Below are 20,612 nucleotides of genomic sequence, written 5' to 3' on the forward strand. Positions count from 1 at the left end.
TTAAATACGGTAGCAGAGTCCTGGCGCTCATTCATACACAGGATACGATTCTATAATCTACTTTTCAAAATTGCGTTATGGCAAGAACGCGTGGAGTGAGGGATACCTATCATTTGTATATACTTTAGACGCACGTGAAACACTCTTTATACAGGGTGATTCTGAATTCATGGGGCAAGCTTTAAGAAGTAATATATAAGACTTCAAAACAAACATTTTTCATCATAGAATGTGCGGTCGAATCACAATGGAAAAGGCGGTAGAGGGTGTTTTTAGAGAATGCACAACAGCACTTCACCAAAAACAAATATCATATTTCCCCGGTGAATTTGATGCGAAATGTGCTATCAACCATCCGAGGGTGCATCTTCGGACTTGATACAAGTTTGTTTTTTATTGATGTACAGATAATCAAGGTAATGCTGCGCCAAACAATCATTAAGCAGTATAAAGACTTGTTGAAAAATTTGTGTTAGCCAGGTTGCATCATAAGAACGCCTACCACATTACAATACCTTGCAGCACTCGAATGGCTGATTGCACTTATTGCAGCAAATCCGTCGGTTTTCTACAGAAAAATAGGACATTTGCTTTTGGCAAAGTTCTGTTGTGCACCGCAGCTGTGGTGGTTAAGTGATCATAGTGACGAACTCGCATCATGAGGTCCCGGGCTCGAACCCCACCGGTGCCACAGTGATTGGCCGGCTGAAGTTGGTTTTCTGTGGGTTCCCAACTTTCAGGGGGGAATGCAAGCCGATCTCCTTTTGAAAAAGCCCCGTGACAGAGAGCTAAAGGCCTCTACAATGGTACTATTCAATCATTATAAAAGCCTCTACAATGGTACTATTCAATCATTATAAAAGCCTCTACAATGGTACTATTCAATCATTATAATTCACGTACAGATGGCAGCACTGAAAATTCAAAAACACGACATTAGATACGCACTCGGACTTTGTTAGGTACCTATATACAAACACATTCTTCTGGCGCAACTCGATCGGTTGTAAATTACCCATGGTGATAGACCTGAGTCGTTCTTTGGTTCGAATGAATGCTGTTGTGCGGTCTATGAAAACACCCTCTACCGCCTTTGCTATTGCAATTCGACCACAAATTCTATGATGAAAAATACTTGTTTAGAGCCCAGTTTATATACGTGGGAAGTGAAAAATACGGTTCCCTTGACTTCGCAAAAATCCTCATACAAAAGAGGGTGTCAATATTTCATCCTTTTTCTTCACTCCTCTTTCCGTACGAGGGAGAAAAGTTGCCAAGAGAGGGCCAGAACTCCCAATGCTACCGCAATATTGCACATGTAAACGGGGCTTAGGTCTTATATGACCTGTTAAGTCCCGTTTATATGAGAAATGGAAAAAGCGTTTTTAAAACGGGCTTCAAGGATTTTCACCAAAACCAGTTCGCATGGACCGGCACTTTAACCCCGCTTTACCGATGTCGTCAGAGGTAAAGTGGGTCGGTCGGTTCAATTCGCAACACAAAGGATTATTAGGAAAGGAGGTTACACTCCCCAAGTATCCTCAACAAAGAAAGGGCAATTCCTGCTCCTCATTTCTTTTCCTGCGAGGGAAAAAAGTTGCCAAGCGGGTGCTAGAACTTCCAATGCTATACCGCAATATTGCACATGTAAACGGGGCTCTAAAGTTTGTCTCATGAATTTAAAAACATCCCGAGTAGATAAAGCAATATTTACTATTTTTAACGATTCAATTATAAATATCTCCAATCAAGAACGGGAAGAAAGTTATTCCAGTGTTTTAAAATTTCAAATGATTCATTACGTAATTCATAGAATTGAAATAAAACCAATGGCTTTCAACAGTGATTGGAATTAGTGTGCCATAGGTCAATTCAAGAACCCCCCACTAGAGTTTCGTATCGACTGTTTCTGCTGTAAATCTCGAATGTTCTCAGCCAATTCTGAAATCTCAGCAGTTTGAGGCAGCAACTAATTTGTGATATCCACCCTTGGCTGTATGCGTGCCTGAGAAAATTTCTCTCGCAGGTCATAAATCATCGAATACCCTGCCGCTCATTAATTTTTCATCAAACAGCCATCCACACATCCTGGCACTTATTCTACTGAACCTGTCTTTAGCAGTGATTGCTTATTAATGTATAACACGATCCGTGACTCTTTCAGCTATTTTCTTGCAGTCAATATATTTCTTCGCGTTAAATCTGCTGGGTCAGATTAATAGATTAACTTACACAATCTTAAGAAAAGGCACCGAGAAATTTAAATTCTAACTAATTATTACTATCCGTTTCAAAATGAAACCCAAACTCAAAATTAATCCATTCGTAAAAATTAACGTCTTAAAATGAATTTGTATTTTTAATCACTCTTATATAAAAAAGAAACTATTAATTTTAAGGGATTAATAAAAACAAACAATTACAAAAATTATTTTATTGACTCACCATTAATTGACTTGAAAAGGCGCAATCTCTCATTAAATTTTATTTTTTCAAGTTAATTATTTGGGATCAGTTCGATTTTAATTATAACAAACGGCTGAATAGCATTGCACTAATTATTAGAATTAATTATATGATAGTTGAAGTTTATTTATTAGTTCTCCTAATTACTCATTTACCTCATTAGTTACTTTATTTTTTATAGAAATGAGGTATGATGATCGTTTGATCATTTTTGCCGCTTCACGGTCGTTTTATGCATATTAGGGCTAATTTGACTGGAACAGTTTATGCCCATTTGATGGCTTTTGCATGCATAAAAATTCCATTCCTTTCACCGACAGGGAGGATTCTGACGAGAACTGTGCGGTTTCTCTGAACTTTTGAAATCTTTCTTGATGTGAACTTTTGAGGCCTTTAGAGCAGTGGTGCACAACCTCAGTTTAGTTAGCGGGCATGATACGCGTTATTTCTGTCATGCGTAGGCCAGAAACTTGTATTTATATAGGGTGACCATATGACTTTTATTTTACGGGACATTCTCCTAATTTTGCTAGTCCGAACTTCTTTATAAAAAAAAAATGTCCCTTTTTTCCCCCTATTTTCACAACTTGGCTTGCATTTTTGAAACCAAGCATTAAGGGTCTTTTCAAGACATAAAATAAATTATTATAATTATGACTATTCGTTTTTGTTTGTTTGTTGCGGGGTATTTGCATGAATATATTGGTTAATCTCTCACATATTTGTCCGCTTTTCGTTTTTTGGTGAATTACTTGCCTTTGATAATTTTTCTTGGGTGTAATTGACAACTTCACTTGCATTTCACTATTTTTTGACTGTAATTGGCCATTTTACTTGGCTTCGATAATATTCTTTGTGCACAATTCAAACTATAGTCGGCAACCTAAGGGGTTTCTTACGTATGATATGGTCATTGGGCCATATTTTTTATATATCTGTGACAGCATTTACATGGATAAGTTGCAAATTTACGCGGTACCACAAATGCAACATTTACAGCTGCTAGCCCCACCGTCACCACAGTGGTAGTCGGTTGAAGTTGGTTTTCTGTGGTTCTATCGCTAGGTCTATCGCCATGGGCGATATTGCGTTATGGCGGAGGGATACCTATCATTTGTATATCCTTTAGACGCACGTGAAACACTCTTTATACAGGGTGATTCTGAATTCATGGGACAAGCTTTAAGAAGTAATATATAAGACTTCAAAACAAACATTTTTCATCATAGAATGTGCGGTCGAATCACAATGGAAAAGGCGGTAGAGGGTGTTTTTAGAGAATGCACAACAGCACTTCACCAAAAACATATATTTTCCCGGCGAATTTGATGCGAAATGTGCTATCAACCATCCGAGGGTGCATCTTCGGGCTTTTGCTCGGTTTAAAAAACAAAAGCCCAACGATATCACCGCCCACGTGGCGTGGTGGTAAGATGCTCATCTTCAACCCTGAAGGTTACTGTCATGATCCCAGGTTCGAATCCAAAGGAGGATATAGATAAGATATATAATCTAATGCGCCTAAGGCGACCACGGCAGTCAACGTCTTCACTTCCAACCCGTCTCATTATTGGCAGTAAATTGCAATATAGCGATATTGGTGAAGTCGTAGACCAATGCTATTTACGAGCAAGAAAAATGGATCTCTACACCGGACCACGAATGTTTTATTATTTGTGGACCAATATAGCCTGGTCTTTCCCAGATTACTAGATTTCGTCTGAGAACACGTTACACTGTGTTTACAGCTGAAATATCCATAATCTGCAAGAGAAATAACGTTCTGTGACTGCGGAAATGCTGCACAGGATATGACTGGAACTCGACTATCGATTGGATATCTCATCAGGGCAACATAAAGAGTGTATGAGGAAGGGTGTTAATTTTTTTTTTATGAAAACTCTTTGAGAGCGTTGCTTGTAATACTTTTCTTATCCTTTCCAACTTCTTGTAAAGTGTAGGGATCTTTGAAAAATCAGGAGTATTTGTACCGGATACCCTGTATAGCAATGGTGCTCAATCTTTCGGAGAGAGTGCGGGCCACTTCATTGGATTGAAAATATGTCACGGGCAATTTTAGCTATTAGTAACCAAGCTGCGGGTCACTTTAGTAATGTAAATATGCCTCGGGTTACTGAAGTGGTCTATTTCACCAAACACGAACTCTGGGCATATCGCTATATTTCAATTTACTGCGATTGACGAGTTGGGTTGGAAATTAAGGCGCCATCTATCGGCGGTCACTCAAAACTCATTAGGAAAAATATCATGCTATCTATATTCTTCTTCCCGTTCGAACCTGGGACCTGACGGCAACTTTCACGTTGGTAGACGAACATCTTACCACCATGCCACTCTCGCGACCCACATGCCGTGGATCACAGATCTGTGAATGTGCTGCAGGCCACTCGAGTGATCTGAAACTGTGTCGCGGGTCACTTAAGTCATCTGTAAAAATGCCGCGGGCCACTAAAGTTCTCTGGGAATGTGACGCGAGCCACTAAAGTGATGTGGAACTGCACCGCGGGCCACTTAAGCGATCTGCAAATGTGTCGCGGGTCTTTTAAATGCTCTAGAACTATGTCGCGAATCATTCAAGTGATCCGCAAATATATTGTGTGTCACTCGAGGGATGTAGAACTGCTCCGCAGGTGCAGTGATGTATAAATGTGCCGCTTAATTTATTTTTACGAAATTAGGTTTGAGGTCGCGGGCAACATCAAGCACTCAGAGGGCTGCATTTCACCTGCAGGCCATGGATAAAGCATCTATGCCATATAGTGAATAGCTACAGAACACCGCAAGAGTTAATTGTTAATTGGTTTCGTCAATCCTTGACGATTCTCGGGTGAGTACCAATCGGAGACCACTACCCTAAAGAATGAAAATTGTTCTGTGCCTTGGTTATGCACAAATTCCCTATTACTCGATGAATGACAACATTAAAAAATAATTTACTGATAAAGTCGATCGAATCACATTGATAACGTAGGCCTAATTGATAATGTTGGTCTTCATCATAATACAATAATTAAATGATATGTAAAAAAAAAAATTATCAGTGAATCTTATAATTTTTAGGTTGATGCAGCTTATGAAATAAATCTGTAATTTATACAGTCTGTAAAAAGTAGATTAAAAAATGCCTAAAAACCCTGAAAGTTTAATCTTTGCAATGTATTTGAGAGTGATTAGTGGTTACTTGAAACCTCAAGTTAGAAAATATCTAACCATCAAACAAAATAAAAACCTTAAGCTTTAGTTTATTGATTTCTTCTTTTAGTGTAGAGACTATTTAAATCCTTTTTATGATCCTCAAAGCTTTTTAAGAGCTTGTATAACCTCAATTAATTAAACTAAATTACTTCCATTAAAGAGGATAGACGATACTGTTCTTGAGAAAGGAATCGATCGATTAAGAAAAAAATGGAAAAAAACAGGATCTTGACTTCAATCGCGTGATGAATAACGTGATATTTTGAAGAAAACTTTAAATGATGCGCATATACAGTAGCTGTTTTTACATCAATGAAAATTTGACGAGTATTACAGCCCGTCGTTAACGAGTGGCATTTGCGGTACTGAACTGTAATGTACTGTAGGAGATTTTTTGGTTTTCTAGGAAAATTTCTTCTTTTTCAGATTTATTTTCCTACTTTTGTGTTTGTTCTCTCAGTTCTTGCATCATTGAAGGAAGAGAAGTTTTAACGAACCGTTTTGTGTATATATACTGTGTCCATTAATAATTGCTTCAGTGGGTGAATTTTTAGATAGCCGCTAGAACGGATAGGAAAAAAAAAAAAAAATTGGAAATTCTCTCCGATGATAGCCCGTAGCCCTCTCTCCCTCGTTAACCAAAACAAAACATAATGAGCTTGTCATTGCAGAAGCGAGCTCATTAGGGATGATTATGAGAAACATTCACTAGTGGGTTGAAAAAAAAAATGGAGCCGAAGAGAGATCGGAGTTTTGGCAGAAAGAGCGAAAAAAAGAAGCATGCGAAGATTCGGCAAAGTTCGAGGATTGCCCTGGGAAATGAATAATGTATCTGTATCGTTTTCGTCTTTGTTCTGTCATTTTGGAAGTTATAGATACGCAACGTAGTTATTTATGTCCCGTACAATTGTGACAAAAAAATAAAGAATGTCGAAAAATTGGAACACTTAAGTGCTTTGGTATTTAAAAACAGATTGCGGGGGCAAAACTTCATCGTTCGATGGATGGTAACGATATGATTAGGTTTCGAAAATCAATGATTCACGCTCTAGAAAACAGTAGTGATATTTAAAGTCGAAAACACGTGGGTCGTAGTATTTATCTAAGGGGGTGTCCCAAAATTAATAACAGTTTTTAAATAAAAACAATACTAGGAAAAATGTCGTTTTACAAAAAGAATGCTGGTAGCAGATTAGTGGGATAGGGCATACACAATTTATCCGTTAATAAAATATCTTTCGGAAAGATGACGCTGTAGGCACCACCAGGAAGCATCAATGGACAATAAAGGACAATTATATCACAACATTCCCGGAATGTCTAACGTCAGTCGTAATTTAATGTAAAAATCGTCGAATGAACTTAGCCGACAGTTTATATAGCTTTAATAGATGTAGAATGGTTACACATAGGAATGACTATTGCTGAAGTTGCTCTAAAGTTTGATTGCCACATGATTTTTTTGGTACATAGCAACCTTTAGGAAGACTCAAAGAAAGAAACCGCATTGATTTAAATCCGACGGATACGCTGGCCAACTCTATTATTATTCCTGGTTGGAGAAAAAATTCTAGACCAATAATATACGATTATATCAAGACATTCCTCCAGAAAACCGTAAAGCTCAGCAGACCGATTTGCAACATCTTGCATGAATGAGGTTGGCTCCGGTGATTCGTATAAGACACTATAGATGGATGGCCATAAAATAATGCAAAAAAGTATCTGCACCGTCATCTGATGGTAATATTTTGTACGAATATTATAATAGTTTCTTAAATAAGTTTTTTGGAACACCCACTATAAGAGCAACTGCAGAAGCATTCCTTTCATACGATATCAAGGGATTTCACTCTCATGAAGCGTGATTACTTAGCTCTTTGCTTTCTGAATATCTGACGTAAATTGATGTTCTTAACATATTTTTGATTGAAAAAAATATTGGCAAAGTAAATAATAGGTTATTATAAATAGATAATTCAAATATATATATGCATAATTTGACTCTTGAAACGACTAAGAACATCTCAAGAAACAACTCATAAAATCTTGTTTAACGAAGGGAAAGAATACTTACCTTAGATTTTATTCACGATTTTTTTAATTTGGTGTAATTTTATAATTTTCTGAGTATATGAAACATGAGCAGTGTTTGCAGGTAAAGGCTTCAACAGATTTATTTTATACAGAATAGTAAGAAAGGGGTTTTATACAGGGATGTGTCTGGTGTTCAAATGCATCTCGCGAAAATGTATTTTATGCGCAAAACACAATGCTATTTTAGAGTGCCAGTTTCGTAATAATGAGTTTCTGGCGATATATTTGCTGTACACATTCAAATAGATACCGGTCCATAATGGGTCAACCTATATCAATTACTGTCAAGATTGTTGCAGCCAAGCTCGAACTATAGAGTTATATAGCTTTGCGTTCTCTCTCTAATTGGATATAGTCAGTTTGTAAATTAGCATTAATTTATAAAATTACCAATTAACTGAAGTCGCAGACGGGAATGCTTAGAAAGGGTAACTCGGTAATGCCAATGGAGTCATTGCAACAATTTTGTAGTTTAATTACTAATTTCAATAAAATATCCGCTGATAGATCAAATAAAAACAAATTAATTCGGTGAAAAACGAAGAAATGATGAAACGTTTCTATACAAACGTTTATTGAATTTTACGTTTATAACATGTTGAACGGACGATTTCAGATTCAAGAATAATGATGTTCCTTACCTCCTCTGGCTTCACAAACGAGACTCACATTGTCTTTTATTTTATACGGTCCGATGACATCATTTACCTCAATATCATTCGCATCACGAATAATTACTTCATCTGGAGGAACTGAAAAATAGAGAAAAAAAATACGATCATATATACCAAATATTCAAACGTCATTTTGAGCCTGATGCTAACACGAATGGTAGGTCAGTGAGGGAAATGACACTATTAATGTGAATTGTACAGGGAAATGTAGGCTTCACGGCTGGTGTCATAGGAAGTACGTTCCAGATCAAAGATCTGTATAGCCCAGGACATTTTTGTTTACAAATTTGTCTACGAAAGTGATGGACATTAATTGAGACGGATTGTTTAGTGTCGCAAAGCGTTTCCCAATGAGTATTTTTGATTCCCTTTAATGAATTATAGAATAGAGTACTTCTTTTTTCCTTGCTCTCTTTTACCGAACCTCGATCTTTCTTCGGTGAAAGTGTTTTGAAGTCCCTTGTATCAAACTCTTTTGTTTTCCTACGTTTGACTTCAGCCACACAAAGTTGTTTCTCTGTGACACCTAGTCCAATTCCGAAAAGAACCACCATGTGATTGCCTTGAGCTGATATACTGTAGAATTGCTGATAGCTTTTTAGCTAATAGAATAGGCCATATCTGAACAGAAAATATTTTTAATTGGGGTTCTTGATAACGTCACCTGTGGTGCGCTTTTTTATGTGTTAGGATCAATCGTTTATTGTTTTTTGTTTAAAAAAATAAATTGGAAATGTAGAATATGTAAAAGTGTAAAGGAAACTGGTATACCTCCACCATAGTAAACCTTGAAACACTTGAAATAGTTTTAATAATATTGCATTTTTAGCTGTGTGGATGTTTTTGGAGTGCAAAAGATTACAAATGCACCAGCTCACAACGAAATGTGTTTTCAGCTCTTTGTCGGTGACCTTGATGGAGTTTTTGCAATTGGAAAATTTTAGTAAACAAATTGTGTGCTTGTTTTTGCCGCGTTTATTCTCAACATTGCAAGTTTAGTGAACTATATTTAGCAATTATAATCTATGCAATCACCTGATGAACCATACCAAGTGCTCAATCATACCAATCACTACGAAAAAAGTTATTAATATTTTTCACGAGTGTTGGAACATTGTGTACCTTAAAATAAAAAGAGATCGTGTACTTCGGAACAGTATAAAACTTGAAATTTCCCTAGTTTACCTTGGAAAACCAACTTACACTTTACTTTTAATACGCCTTCTTTTGTTTTTAAATACAATTTATGTTTTAAATTTTAGTTCTATACTTTTTCCCAAGAAGAACTCCAGCGACATCCATTTCTTCTCTTTTATTCACCTTCGGTTATTTCTGGTCAAATTTGTTAGAAAAAACATCAAGTTTACAGTATGGGATGCGTCCAATAAAAACTTCCCCCGAGTGAATTTCCTTAGGAAGAGAGGTAAGGAAATATTTTATTGTTCATCACAGTGCTAGATATAGCAAATGTTGCATCACGGATGTTGTATCTCTGCTGAAATCACCTAATATCAAGGGAACTGATAAAACTAAAGATGTAAAATCATTCAATTTTCTTCTCTACAACTATAATGTAGAATAATTATGCATTTCACATCTATATATAAGTACGTTTTTACCTCCATTATTGTTAATTTTGTGTCCATGTATTAATAATCGTATTCGTGTCACTATTTTGATATGTTTTATTCCAATATATGATTTATATTAGAAAAAATACTTATACAAATACAAATACAATGCCACAACGGGCAAAATGCCCAACGAGGTGGCTGAGAAAAAGATGCCCATAAAAATATGAATGTCTTATCATACAGGGTTGTCAAAAAGTCCGTAGAAACTTTAAAAATGAATAAAAACCGGAAAAACGAAATAAAAAACGGTTTGCCGGGTTAGCATTGCTAGGTCACGGGAACTTTTTTAAGACAGAAAAAAAAATTTAAAACAAAACAGCCGATAGAGTTGCGCTGGTACGAGTGACTTGGTGGAAATATGTAAATGAGACCATTATAAGAACTTGCGCTCCTAATCCACAATCAGTTCACCATTGTAAACAATGTATGTGAACCTGCTGCACTCTGCCGTTGCTGGATTTGTGACTCGCCTGCAATGTGTTATCTCCTGTGGTGGCGGTCATGTGGAACACATACTGCTGTAATAACCGATTTGGAGGCATTCTGTTCGTTATTTCCGTATCTTTTCTTTGACTTGTGTGCGTCAGCACCACCTATCGGCTTTTTTTTTACTTTTCTTTCGTACAAAAATTCCCGCGACCTGGCGATGCTAACCCTACAAACCGTTTTTAATTGCGGTTATTTTTCCGGTTTTTATGAATTTTTAAAGTCTCTACGGACTTCTTGCCCACCCTGTATTATTTTTTCAGCAATATTTGTATTTTGCGAGGTACAAGACCCTTTCTCCTACTTGCCAACTACTTCGGAATTTCCGAATTTTCTACAGATTTCTACCATGAAACTACAGCGAATCATGAAAAACTACGGAAAATTTCATTTGTTCAAGGATTTCTTTGAATTTCATTATCCAATTTAGTACAAAATGACGTCGCGCAAAGACCGCATCTCCAAAGAATAAATATGAAATTAATAACAAATCAAGAAATTGATATAAAAATGTGCAGTTTGCACTAAGATAACTTATCATGATCTAGAGTTCTTTTTGATAAATAAAATAATGTTAAAATTTCACTCACAGATGGAACGAAAAGTTTGATCGACATCTATATGCATATAAAATCGATTTTCTGTTTGATTGCTTGTCTGTCTGTCTCTGCGTGATCCCTATACGAATCTGCAATTTCATACAAATCTTTGCCAAAATTTGTACATGCACGAAACAGAATTAAACTTAGGGTAAATTCTAAATTGGATCATAAAACTGTCCAGCAACAATGACTTTTGTTACCTTGGTTCACAAACAATGGTTCGTCACTTTTTCAATGCTTCCAGTATATGAAGAAAACCCGGGTATAAAGGGCCAGGTATTACTGCTGGTGTTTGATATAGAATGTCAGATTCCCAATTTTTTTCCCAAGTTGAAGAAAATTGATTTGAATTAAAAAAAAAACATGCAAAAAAAATTTAAGGGGGTAGGGGAACTGTCCCCTGGACAACAAAAAACTTTTTCGGGAAAAAAATTTCGGCAATTTTTTTTTCAATTTTTTTGAAGGATTTTCGAGAATTTTTTTTTTTGGCTATGAACATTGACATTACGGAGAAGCTTATTTCCTAGGTTGGCATGTATGCACTTTGTTGCAATTTAGAATATTTTTGCCTTTTCAAAAATCCATATTTCATGATTACAGTCAAGAAAGACTGTTTAAAATTCATATGATGTTTCATACAGTATACAGATACTAAAAATTAATTTAGAGAAATCTTACGGTTAACATTGACTGAGAAAATATAAAGTTTGAAAAATAATGTACCGGAATGTAAAACACAGTCCTTATATCTGTCACCACAGAGGCTTTGGGCAGGAGTTGGGTAAGTGATACTGTTTTGAGTGACAAATTGTTTTTTGCTTGATCTGAAAGTGGTTCTATATATTAGTCTCGATATCAATTGTCTATGTTTGTATATGCGATTGATCACTTAAAGCTTAAAGTGCGGGTGACAACGCTAACGCCCAGGTGTCAATGAGTATGTTTCATTTTAATTTAATTCAATATGTCCGTGTCCCGATTGAGCGACATTTTTAAAGACTTCATATTTCCAACTTATTCGAAGATGTTGACCAAATTTGTAAACAAAACGTTTTGGGGAGAAATTTTCCTTGGACCATGGCTCCTTGGTCGAAAATCTAATTGGTAAAAATTGAGTTGTTGTGCAATAAGAATAAGAGATAATCGTGGAAAAAAACCTGCCTTTTCAAAACTTTAGATAGTTTTGCAACATATACGAGTAAATATGAAATTTCAAGATAAAAGCTATTGACACTTACTGACTACTTTCAGATAAATATTGACGATCTTTGTCGAAGACCACTGAAAATCCACTCTGCAAAAATATCTTCCGGTGTCGTTTTCTCTCAGGTCAAACATGTATATCCCAATAGGCACCGATTTGTTGAATTTCACTTTAAATCTACTGAATGAAGTATAACGAGTTTCCTGGACGGTATTTCCCTTAGCGTCAATAGCGTAAAGTGGCGTAACGTCATCGTCTTTGTACCAGAAGATGAATTCCATCTTGTCACCTTCCTTACGTGGTTGGACATCGCACGGTAGTTGGACATTCCCGGCTAATAAGCTGTGTTCCAAAAGCGTCTGAGAAATCACTAGAAAAGCAATATAGAAAAATACCTTGTCTGTATAACGGAAAAGTATGAATCAAGAGAAGGGTCTTCAACCTTTTGGACCCGGCGAGCCAAATTGAAACTTCCCACAAAGTGCGCGGGCAATTAACTAATGTAATTTATGAAACACTTCAATAGAAAGGGCGAATTTGGCCTCTCTCGAGTTAAACAGGGATAAAAATAACTGAAGACTTAAACTAATTCTGGAGTTATTTCTTTTATCAATTATCAATTTTGATTAGATCTGAAACTATTTGAACACTAATTCTGAGAAACTTTTTTGTTTAATCACTGATTAAATTAATTAATTCTGAGATCAATTTTAAATGATTCTGTAGTTATTTATTTAGGTAATTATGAAATTAAGTTTTCCTTCTCAATATATCTTGAAATCATTCTTACAATAATTACGTGACTAATTTTATTGATTGTGAAATAATTTCCACCAGAAAATACGAAATAATTTCTCACACGGATTTATAAGTTATTTTTTCACTATTTCTGAAATTATTTGTTTAAAGAATTCTAAAATAATTATTAGTTTAAAGAATTCTAAAATAATTATTAGTTTAAAGAATTCTAAAATAATTATTAGTTTAAAGAATTCTAAAATAATTATTAGTTTTTAAAAATTCAAAAGTTATTTGTTTCAAAAATTTTGAATTTTCATCAATTGTGGAATTATTTCTTTAATCAGTTCTGGGAATTATTTCCTTCATCAATTCTGGGGAATTATTTCTTTCATTTATTCTAGAATTAATAATTTTTGAATGTTTTCAACTATTTTCTGTCAAATGATCGGCAGGCTACGACAAAAAACTCCGGGGACAAATATACAAATATGGCCAGCGGGCCATGCGTTGAAGACCCCCTGAATTAAGAACTCTATCTATACATTAAATTTTTATTATGTTGATATTAATATATGGAGTACATACAATCAATAACTAAAAAGTCAAACAGACTCTCAAACCTAAGAATGGTTTAAGAAGTATCCTTGCTCGAGAGTTTTCATTTTCTCACAAAGATTTATTTAACCAAAAATCATAAGTATATACTTGGTATAGTGTAGAAGAGCATGGAGCTATTCCTGGAATAGAAACGTGACGTTGTGCACCTATTGGATAAAATTCTAAAGTGATCCCACGCAGATTTCTTGGGAAATTTGCAGATGTGACAGCCAAGATTACGGAAAGATGCAATTAGGCAAAAGTAAAGTGGCTAGCACAGCGGAGACAGAGGAAATTCTCAAACTTGATAATGTGCCTGCACTGAGGCTTATTTCCAACTTGCTCGCTTGTTTAAACGAACACTTTCAGGCTGCTTAGTTTCAACAGAAGCTCTTGGCAATTCTCACGAAGTGTTTTATTTAACCATAGTAAACAGTTTGGTGAAGTAATGATGTGTGTAATATTAAGCTCATGATGTGTATTCAGGTTAGTAATTTTTTTTTAATACAGTAGAATTTATAACAACTTACAATTACAGAAAAAACTGCCATTACAACGGACTTATCGTTTGAAGGGGTCTCATACCTGTTAAGTGGTGAAAACTATGCTCTGGTAGAAATATTATTAAAAATGCTATTTAACGACTGATTTATTTCAATTTTTTTTGCACATATTTTCGATTATATATGCTATACCAGTATATACTGGCATATTATATGCCAGTATAATATATATATATATATATAACCATTGATTTTTATTTCAAATATTTTACACAAATTATATATATATAATTACTATTTTTTATGATATTTCTACTAGAGCAGCGGTTCTCAACCTTTTTTGACTCGCGGAGCCCTTTTATATAATTAAGAAAATCTATGGCGGAGCCCCATAGGCCAATTTTTTAGTTATTCATCAAAGTTGCTGATGTTTTACTATTTAAAAATATTTATAATTATTTTTTTTAATTTTACTGTTTTTTCTTTATTTTCCTTGAGTGGCCGCGGAGCCCCTGGAGAGTGCACAAGGAGCCCCGTGCAGCACCGGTTGAGAACCGCTGTACTAGAGTTCATCATGCTAAAAGGTATGAGACCCTATGAGGGAATTTCAATTTTTTGCTTTTGCAATCCTTTACATGCATTATAATCATTTTTTGCATCATTTTGTCCTCACACACACACATTGGCATATGAATAGGTTTCTCCAATTGTCAGATTGATATTTGGCTCACAGCAATGAACGTTTTTGTTCAGAATTTCGTATTCTCAAAACAAATTGACCGACCTATTAAAACTCCCAGTTATTATCTAGAAGCTCAATTCTATGACTTTATAGAATTGTTAAAATCTTTCCGCTGATCGGTAGCTTTTTTGCAGGATTTGTCCACGACATGAATTCCTGTTAAATAACCCCCCCGGCAGGAAAAGATGACCGTAGTCTGTCAGTCACTGGAAGTAACGAAAGTCGAAAGTCTGAGTCAGAGATTAGATTGGTAAAACCTATAAATAGGAAAAAGAGGTAAAATTGCGACTTTTCTTTGTTCATCCTTTGTTAGAAAGGTACCTATGGATGATGTTTATAAGGAGCATTTGCAATGACGAGTGACTAGTTACCCCATTCTTAGTTCGTTTTCAAAGAGATAGAAAGGAAGAATAGAAAGAATTTTTTTATTGACGTTATAGCGGAAGGTTTCCAAATTGAAACTCGCTGTAAATGAATATTTTTGTATCTTTAAATTAGCAATTGACAATAACTTGCAAATCAATCGTAATAGCGAGATTCTCGTTGAAAGCCGTAATCGTTATAACAGACTGTCACAGCGTGCCCAGTAAATCCTTACCTAGGGGTATTTTTTTCTCAAACATTAGTTATAGAAACATACTTTCAATTAGAAAAAATACCTGAATAACCTTCCATTTTAGAAACGTCATTTTTTACTAGGGACCATTCACGTACTGAGATACACAATTTAATTTATTATACACTTCTCCTGTCCTATAAAATGTAATTAGAAAGTTTTTGCCCAGTGTCTTCTGAGTCCAACAGAAAAATTTCAATTCTATGTTTCTAAGTGCAATATCAACTGAAATATTTGAGTTCAAAATTAGCTGAAAACGAGGGAAAGAACAGCATATACCAAGAAAAAAGAAAAAACTTGTTTTATGCTTCATATGCTGTTTTTCTGTCATTTTTAATCACTTTGAATTAAAATATGTCAGCTGATATGTGCTTAAAAACATGGATTTTTTTGCTGCACTCAAAAGCGACAGCAACAATTTTCTAGATGTCTAATTCGAAGTTAGGGAACAGAAGTACTGTGTGAAAAATTAAATTCGGTATCTCAGTTTTTGTTCGGTAAATTAAATGATATATCTGAAACGGGCACGTTATTTGGATACGTTTTCTAATTGAAAACATGTTTCTATAACGAGAAGAAAAAGGTATAGGTAAGGACGTTATGGACATACTATATATGTTTAGTGAATATTTCTCTTAAGGGCGTCTGAAACCTCTTAGCATGGTTAAAAACCATGTATGTATTTAGTTTCCCAAACTTTTGGAACCAACACTCCTTTCTTCAGAATTTTTTTTTCTCATCGCCCCCCCTCCAACTCAAGAAAACCCATAGGATTCTATGTTAAACCCGTGAGTTCTATCGCCCCCTTAGACCATTTCATCGCACCCGCCACGAGACGATATTGTCCACTTTGGGAAACACTATTCTAGTAGAAATATCATTGAAGATACTTGTTTAACCAATGATTTATTTTGATTTCTTTACACATATTTTTGATTGTATATACTATCGTATGTCAGGATAAAGTTTTACATGTCTCTAATACTTAATTTTTTGTGAATTAAAAAAAAAAGCATCACAAACAGCTTGCGCGCATCATGAAATAGCATGAAACTGTTCAGTTGACGAAATGAAGCAAAAGATAAAAATTTCATTGACTTTTCAATCTCATTTAAAATTAGGTTTAAAAGTTTTGCGAATTTTGAATTATATTCAATTGCATTTTAATATCATGCTATTTTATCATGCGCGGAAGATGTTTCTTGATGCATTTTTTTTGAAAATTTGCGAAAAAATTAAGTATTTAGAGATATGTAAAACTTTATACTGCCACACATAAGATAGCATATACAATTAGAAATATGAGTAAAAAAATTGAAATGCATGAATTGAACGCATTTCTATTAGAGCATAGTTTTTTGTAACATATTAAAAGTATGAGATTCCTTAAAATCAAGAAGGAAAAATTCCATTCGGATAATCTCTGGATGTTGAATTAATCGATATCCCAATAAAAATATTAAATTTATATATAATGCTAAAAAAAATATTTTCATTTCACTTCCGAATCCACAATCAATTTGATGTATAATTTCGTATCAGATGATCTAATATCCTCTTTATCTATCTCAGCGGGTTTAATTCCATGGATGTTTGTATTTATGAATTATTCAGCGGAAAAAAAAAATAAGTTGAATACATAAATATTTTCATATTATTTGCATATTCATGTAGTAAGCTCTTGACGTATAAATCATTTTTGACCAGGAAAAAAAATTATTTAAGGTGAAAAAATAATAATATTTCGGAAAGTGTGTATTTTCAGCAAGGAATGGAAAAAGGAGGAGATTAATTGTTCTTTTTCCTGGGATATGTGTTTGCTTTTGTATTTCCCCTTCTCCTAATTCTTGTAACGTCTCAGGATATTGAATGTTAAGTAATCGCTAGAATTTTTTTGTCTTGGGTGAATATCATATCGAAAGGAGACAAACACGAGGGAAATTAATACCGAATAGAAATTTTTGCACGAATCTAAAAAAAACTAACTCCCGAAATTAAACGTAATATCTTGGGAAAATTTGCTCGGATTCTTATTAAGGAGAAATCGTATCGATTATTGCTTTTTTTTTTATTGATTAGTTGAGATAAAATATTAACCTTTTACGGTCCCGTGTGTATTTGAATATACAGAGTGCCCCGTAAATTCGTAAATAGTTTGAAAATTCATAAAAATTGAAGGAATTGGTATATTTGTATGCTGTTTGCGAAAGAGTTTTTCTCACAAAAGGGGATTTCTTTTTGGTACAGAAAAAAATTAGTCGAGGAGCTTATTTTCAAAGGTAATATTTTCATTTCTTTAAATCTTTGGGATGAGTTTTGTCGAATTATGTAACAGGGTTTATTCAAACGGGAATATTTTTTGGGTAGAAACCACAATGTAAAGTTGGTCGTTTCTACCGAAAGGGAACATATCCACCTAGTTTATTCACTTCAGTATTTTTCATTCAAAAAGGAACAGAAGAAAGCTGTTCTCCCACTGGCGTTAAGTGAATTTTTCAAAACCGCATATTTTTCATAAGAGCTTTTAATTTCGAATTTTAGAGTAGAACCTCTCGATAATGGACACCCATGGAACCAAAAATATTTTCCGCTAACGAGGAGTATCCGACAATGGGTAGTAAAATACATCGAGTCCCGTCAATGTAATTCAAGAAAGTGTCCGTTAGTGGAGGTATATGTTAATAGGAGTGTACGTTATGAGAAATTCCACTGTAAGAGAAGGATCATGCTTCTTATGTTACTCATAAGAGAGTAGTAAGATTACCTTCCTTGGCTGGTGAAACCTTTTGGAATCAACGGGTGGCATGGAAATTTTCAATTTTCCAGAGTTGACTAGCTCGAATTTTCATTAAAAGGTAACATTTCCACTAACACTAATTGCCATTCAAAACGGAACATTTCCAAAATTTAAATGTAGATGACTTCCTCGAATGTTGGCCAAGGAATATAGTATTTTAAATATTTTTATATCACTTCGTATGCTATTTGTTGGGCTATTTTCCACGTTTTAAAAGCAGTCCATTTTGGAGAAAAAAGGTTTTCTAATTCTACTGTGTAAATTTAGTAATTATGGAAATGTTTTCTTTAAAAAATAAGTTCCTCAGTTAAAATTTTTGTCGACGGAGGGCCAGGAAAGCAGTGCGGCAAGAGTTATTGGCCCTGAACCTTTCTTCAATCTCTTCTGTGTCAGAAATGTTCGTTAAACCTCAGCCGGCGATTCGTGGCTTAGGTAAAACAACTTTACCAATAGTGTTTCACCAACCGATGTCAACATTACAATGAAAACCTTCTGTGAGTTCCACTAACAGGAAAATTCAGAAACACGCTGTGTTTATCGTACATCCTGCATTTTATAGGACTCTAATTTGCATATTTCCAAGAATTTACTTTCATGCAGTATTTATATACATTTCCCTCTATCGACGAAAATTTGAAGTATTTTTTTTGTACCAAAAAACTTCCTTCGTTAGAACAACTTTTTTGCAAACCGATTTCAAATACAATAATTTCTTAAATTTTTATGAATATTTGAACTATTTAAGAATCGATGGGACACTTGTAAAATTTAAAAAAAGAACATTATACCAATTTCTTTTCTCAATTCATGTGATATTTTTGAAAGTACGGCTATATGAGTCCAAAACTTTTTCATCTAAAAAGAGATGATTCCTCATTGGTGTCATTTTTCGAGAGGCTGAAATTTTGCGTGCTCAGAGATTTATTATTTTTATTATATTATTCATTTTATTTATTATTCTTATTATTCGCTCACCAAATTGCGGGAATTGGAAATAAAATTCAGGTTAAAAACTAATCAACTTTGCTAAGCAAGATTTTATCTGTTCTTAGATAACATTAAAATCTAGGCAAACTATATATTTTACCCTTAATTAACCATTTTAGCTAATTAAAAAAAATCTACTCTAATTAATTAAATTGCTGTGTTAATGTATTGTTTTAATTAAAAATATGCAAACAGCAGCAATTTACAGCCGTTTTTGTAATTTTTTTTCAATACGTTTTTAGGGGGGGGTGAACCATAGAAGGTTGATGGATTTATTTTTGTTTTTATACTGTTTTGATTGATTTCACCGAGATAGAGAGAGAGTCATAAACGGCATAATTTGCGCTCCTAGATGGTGTAAATTTTATTCGATTTTTAATTTAACTTACTTTTCTTGCACAATATTGCTAATTGATTGGAGTATCTTAAACGAGAAATTTAAGTTCTTCCCACAAGCGGTGAAGTAATAGTTATATATTTATACATAGAATATTAACTCACGTCTCTCTTTTAAGATAGTTTCCTTGCGGATCATCAACGTTGCTGTCTCACGGGTATTAAGTGTTAGATATTTTAAGCTGTGTCTATTAGAAGCTGTTAATTTGCTTTACTAAAGTACAGCCTAGTTTTACTGGACTTGTGTGTGTGTGTGTGTGTGTGGTTTGCCGAAGGGAGGTTCGTAGATGTTCTAAATCCTTCTTCGTTCGGAAAGAGGAAATATCTTCTGCTTGAGAGGAACGACTCTAATAATTGGTTCTTGGATGGGTTCGAAGTCAAATGAAGCGAAATAATCTCAAGTTTTGGGCCTCAAATCAACGAGATACGTTTAGAAATTCGACTGCGAAGTGCTGGGCGGATGTAACGTTGTGGTAAAGAGATTTAATACTTGATAACCGAATGTTTAATAACTTTAACAGTTAATGAAATGCTCGAATGTCTAATCTTTTTGGTATAGGCCCCGGGGTTCAATCGCTTCGGTTATGGAAGGCTACGTGAACAAAGCTTTAGGCTAAACTAGGCATTCTTTGCGCATATTTACCATATGCGAAAAGTTTGTATTTCAAATTAATTTTGATGTCAAAAATTACTTCGGCTTTAGCGATGCTTTCTCGAGAAGTATTTCGCTTATGCTACTAATTATGTATCATATCACGCCGCATGGCATATAATTATTCAAAAGTTTGGTTTCTCGGAAACTTTAAGAGGATTTATTTGAAATAGCGGAAAATTGAAATGTCTCTATTAATGAC

At 34.6% G+C, this 20,612-nt stretch overlaps 1 protein-coding gene across 5 annotated transcripts in view; it reads right to left on the reverse strand.

Moving 5' to 3' along the window:
• Window positions 1-20,612, reverse strand: part of LOC149065551 (synaptogenesis protein syg-2-like) — a 199,321-nt gene that overhangs the window by 75,754 nt on the left and 102,955 nt on the right. For all 5 annotated transcript variants that reach the window (XM_089253852.1, XM_089253851.1, XM_089253849.1 and 2 more), the window contains exons 4-5: window positions 12,414-12,749; window positions 8,421-8,531 (exon numbers count right to left, since the gene is read on the reverse strand). In XM_089253852.1, the coding sequence (XP_089109978.1) occupies window positions 8,421-8,531; window positions 12,414-12,749 (447 nt within the window). The remainder of the gene's footprint in view (window positions 1-8,420; window positions 8,532-12,413; window positions 12,750-20,612) is intronic.

This window comes from Pholcus phalangioides, unplaced genomic scaffold (assembly GCF_987345545.1).
Source record: "Pholcus phalangioides strain wild (caught in Gottingen) unplaced genomic scaffold, Ppha-v1.0 ptg000039l_1, whole genome shotgun sequence".
Taxonomy (NCBI): Eukaryota; Metazoa; Arthropoda; class Arachnida; order Araneae; family Pholcidae; genus Pholcus; species Pholcus phalangioides.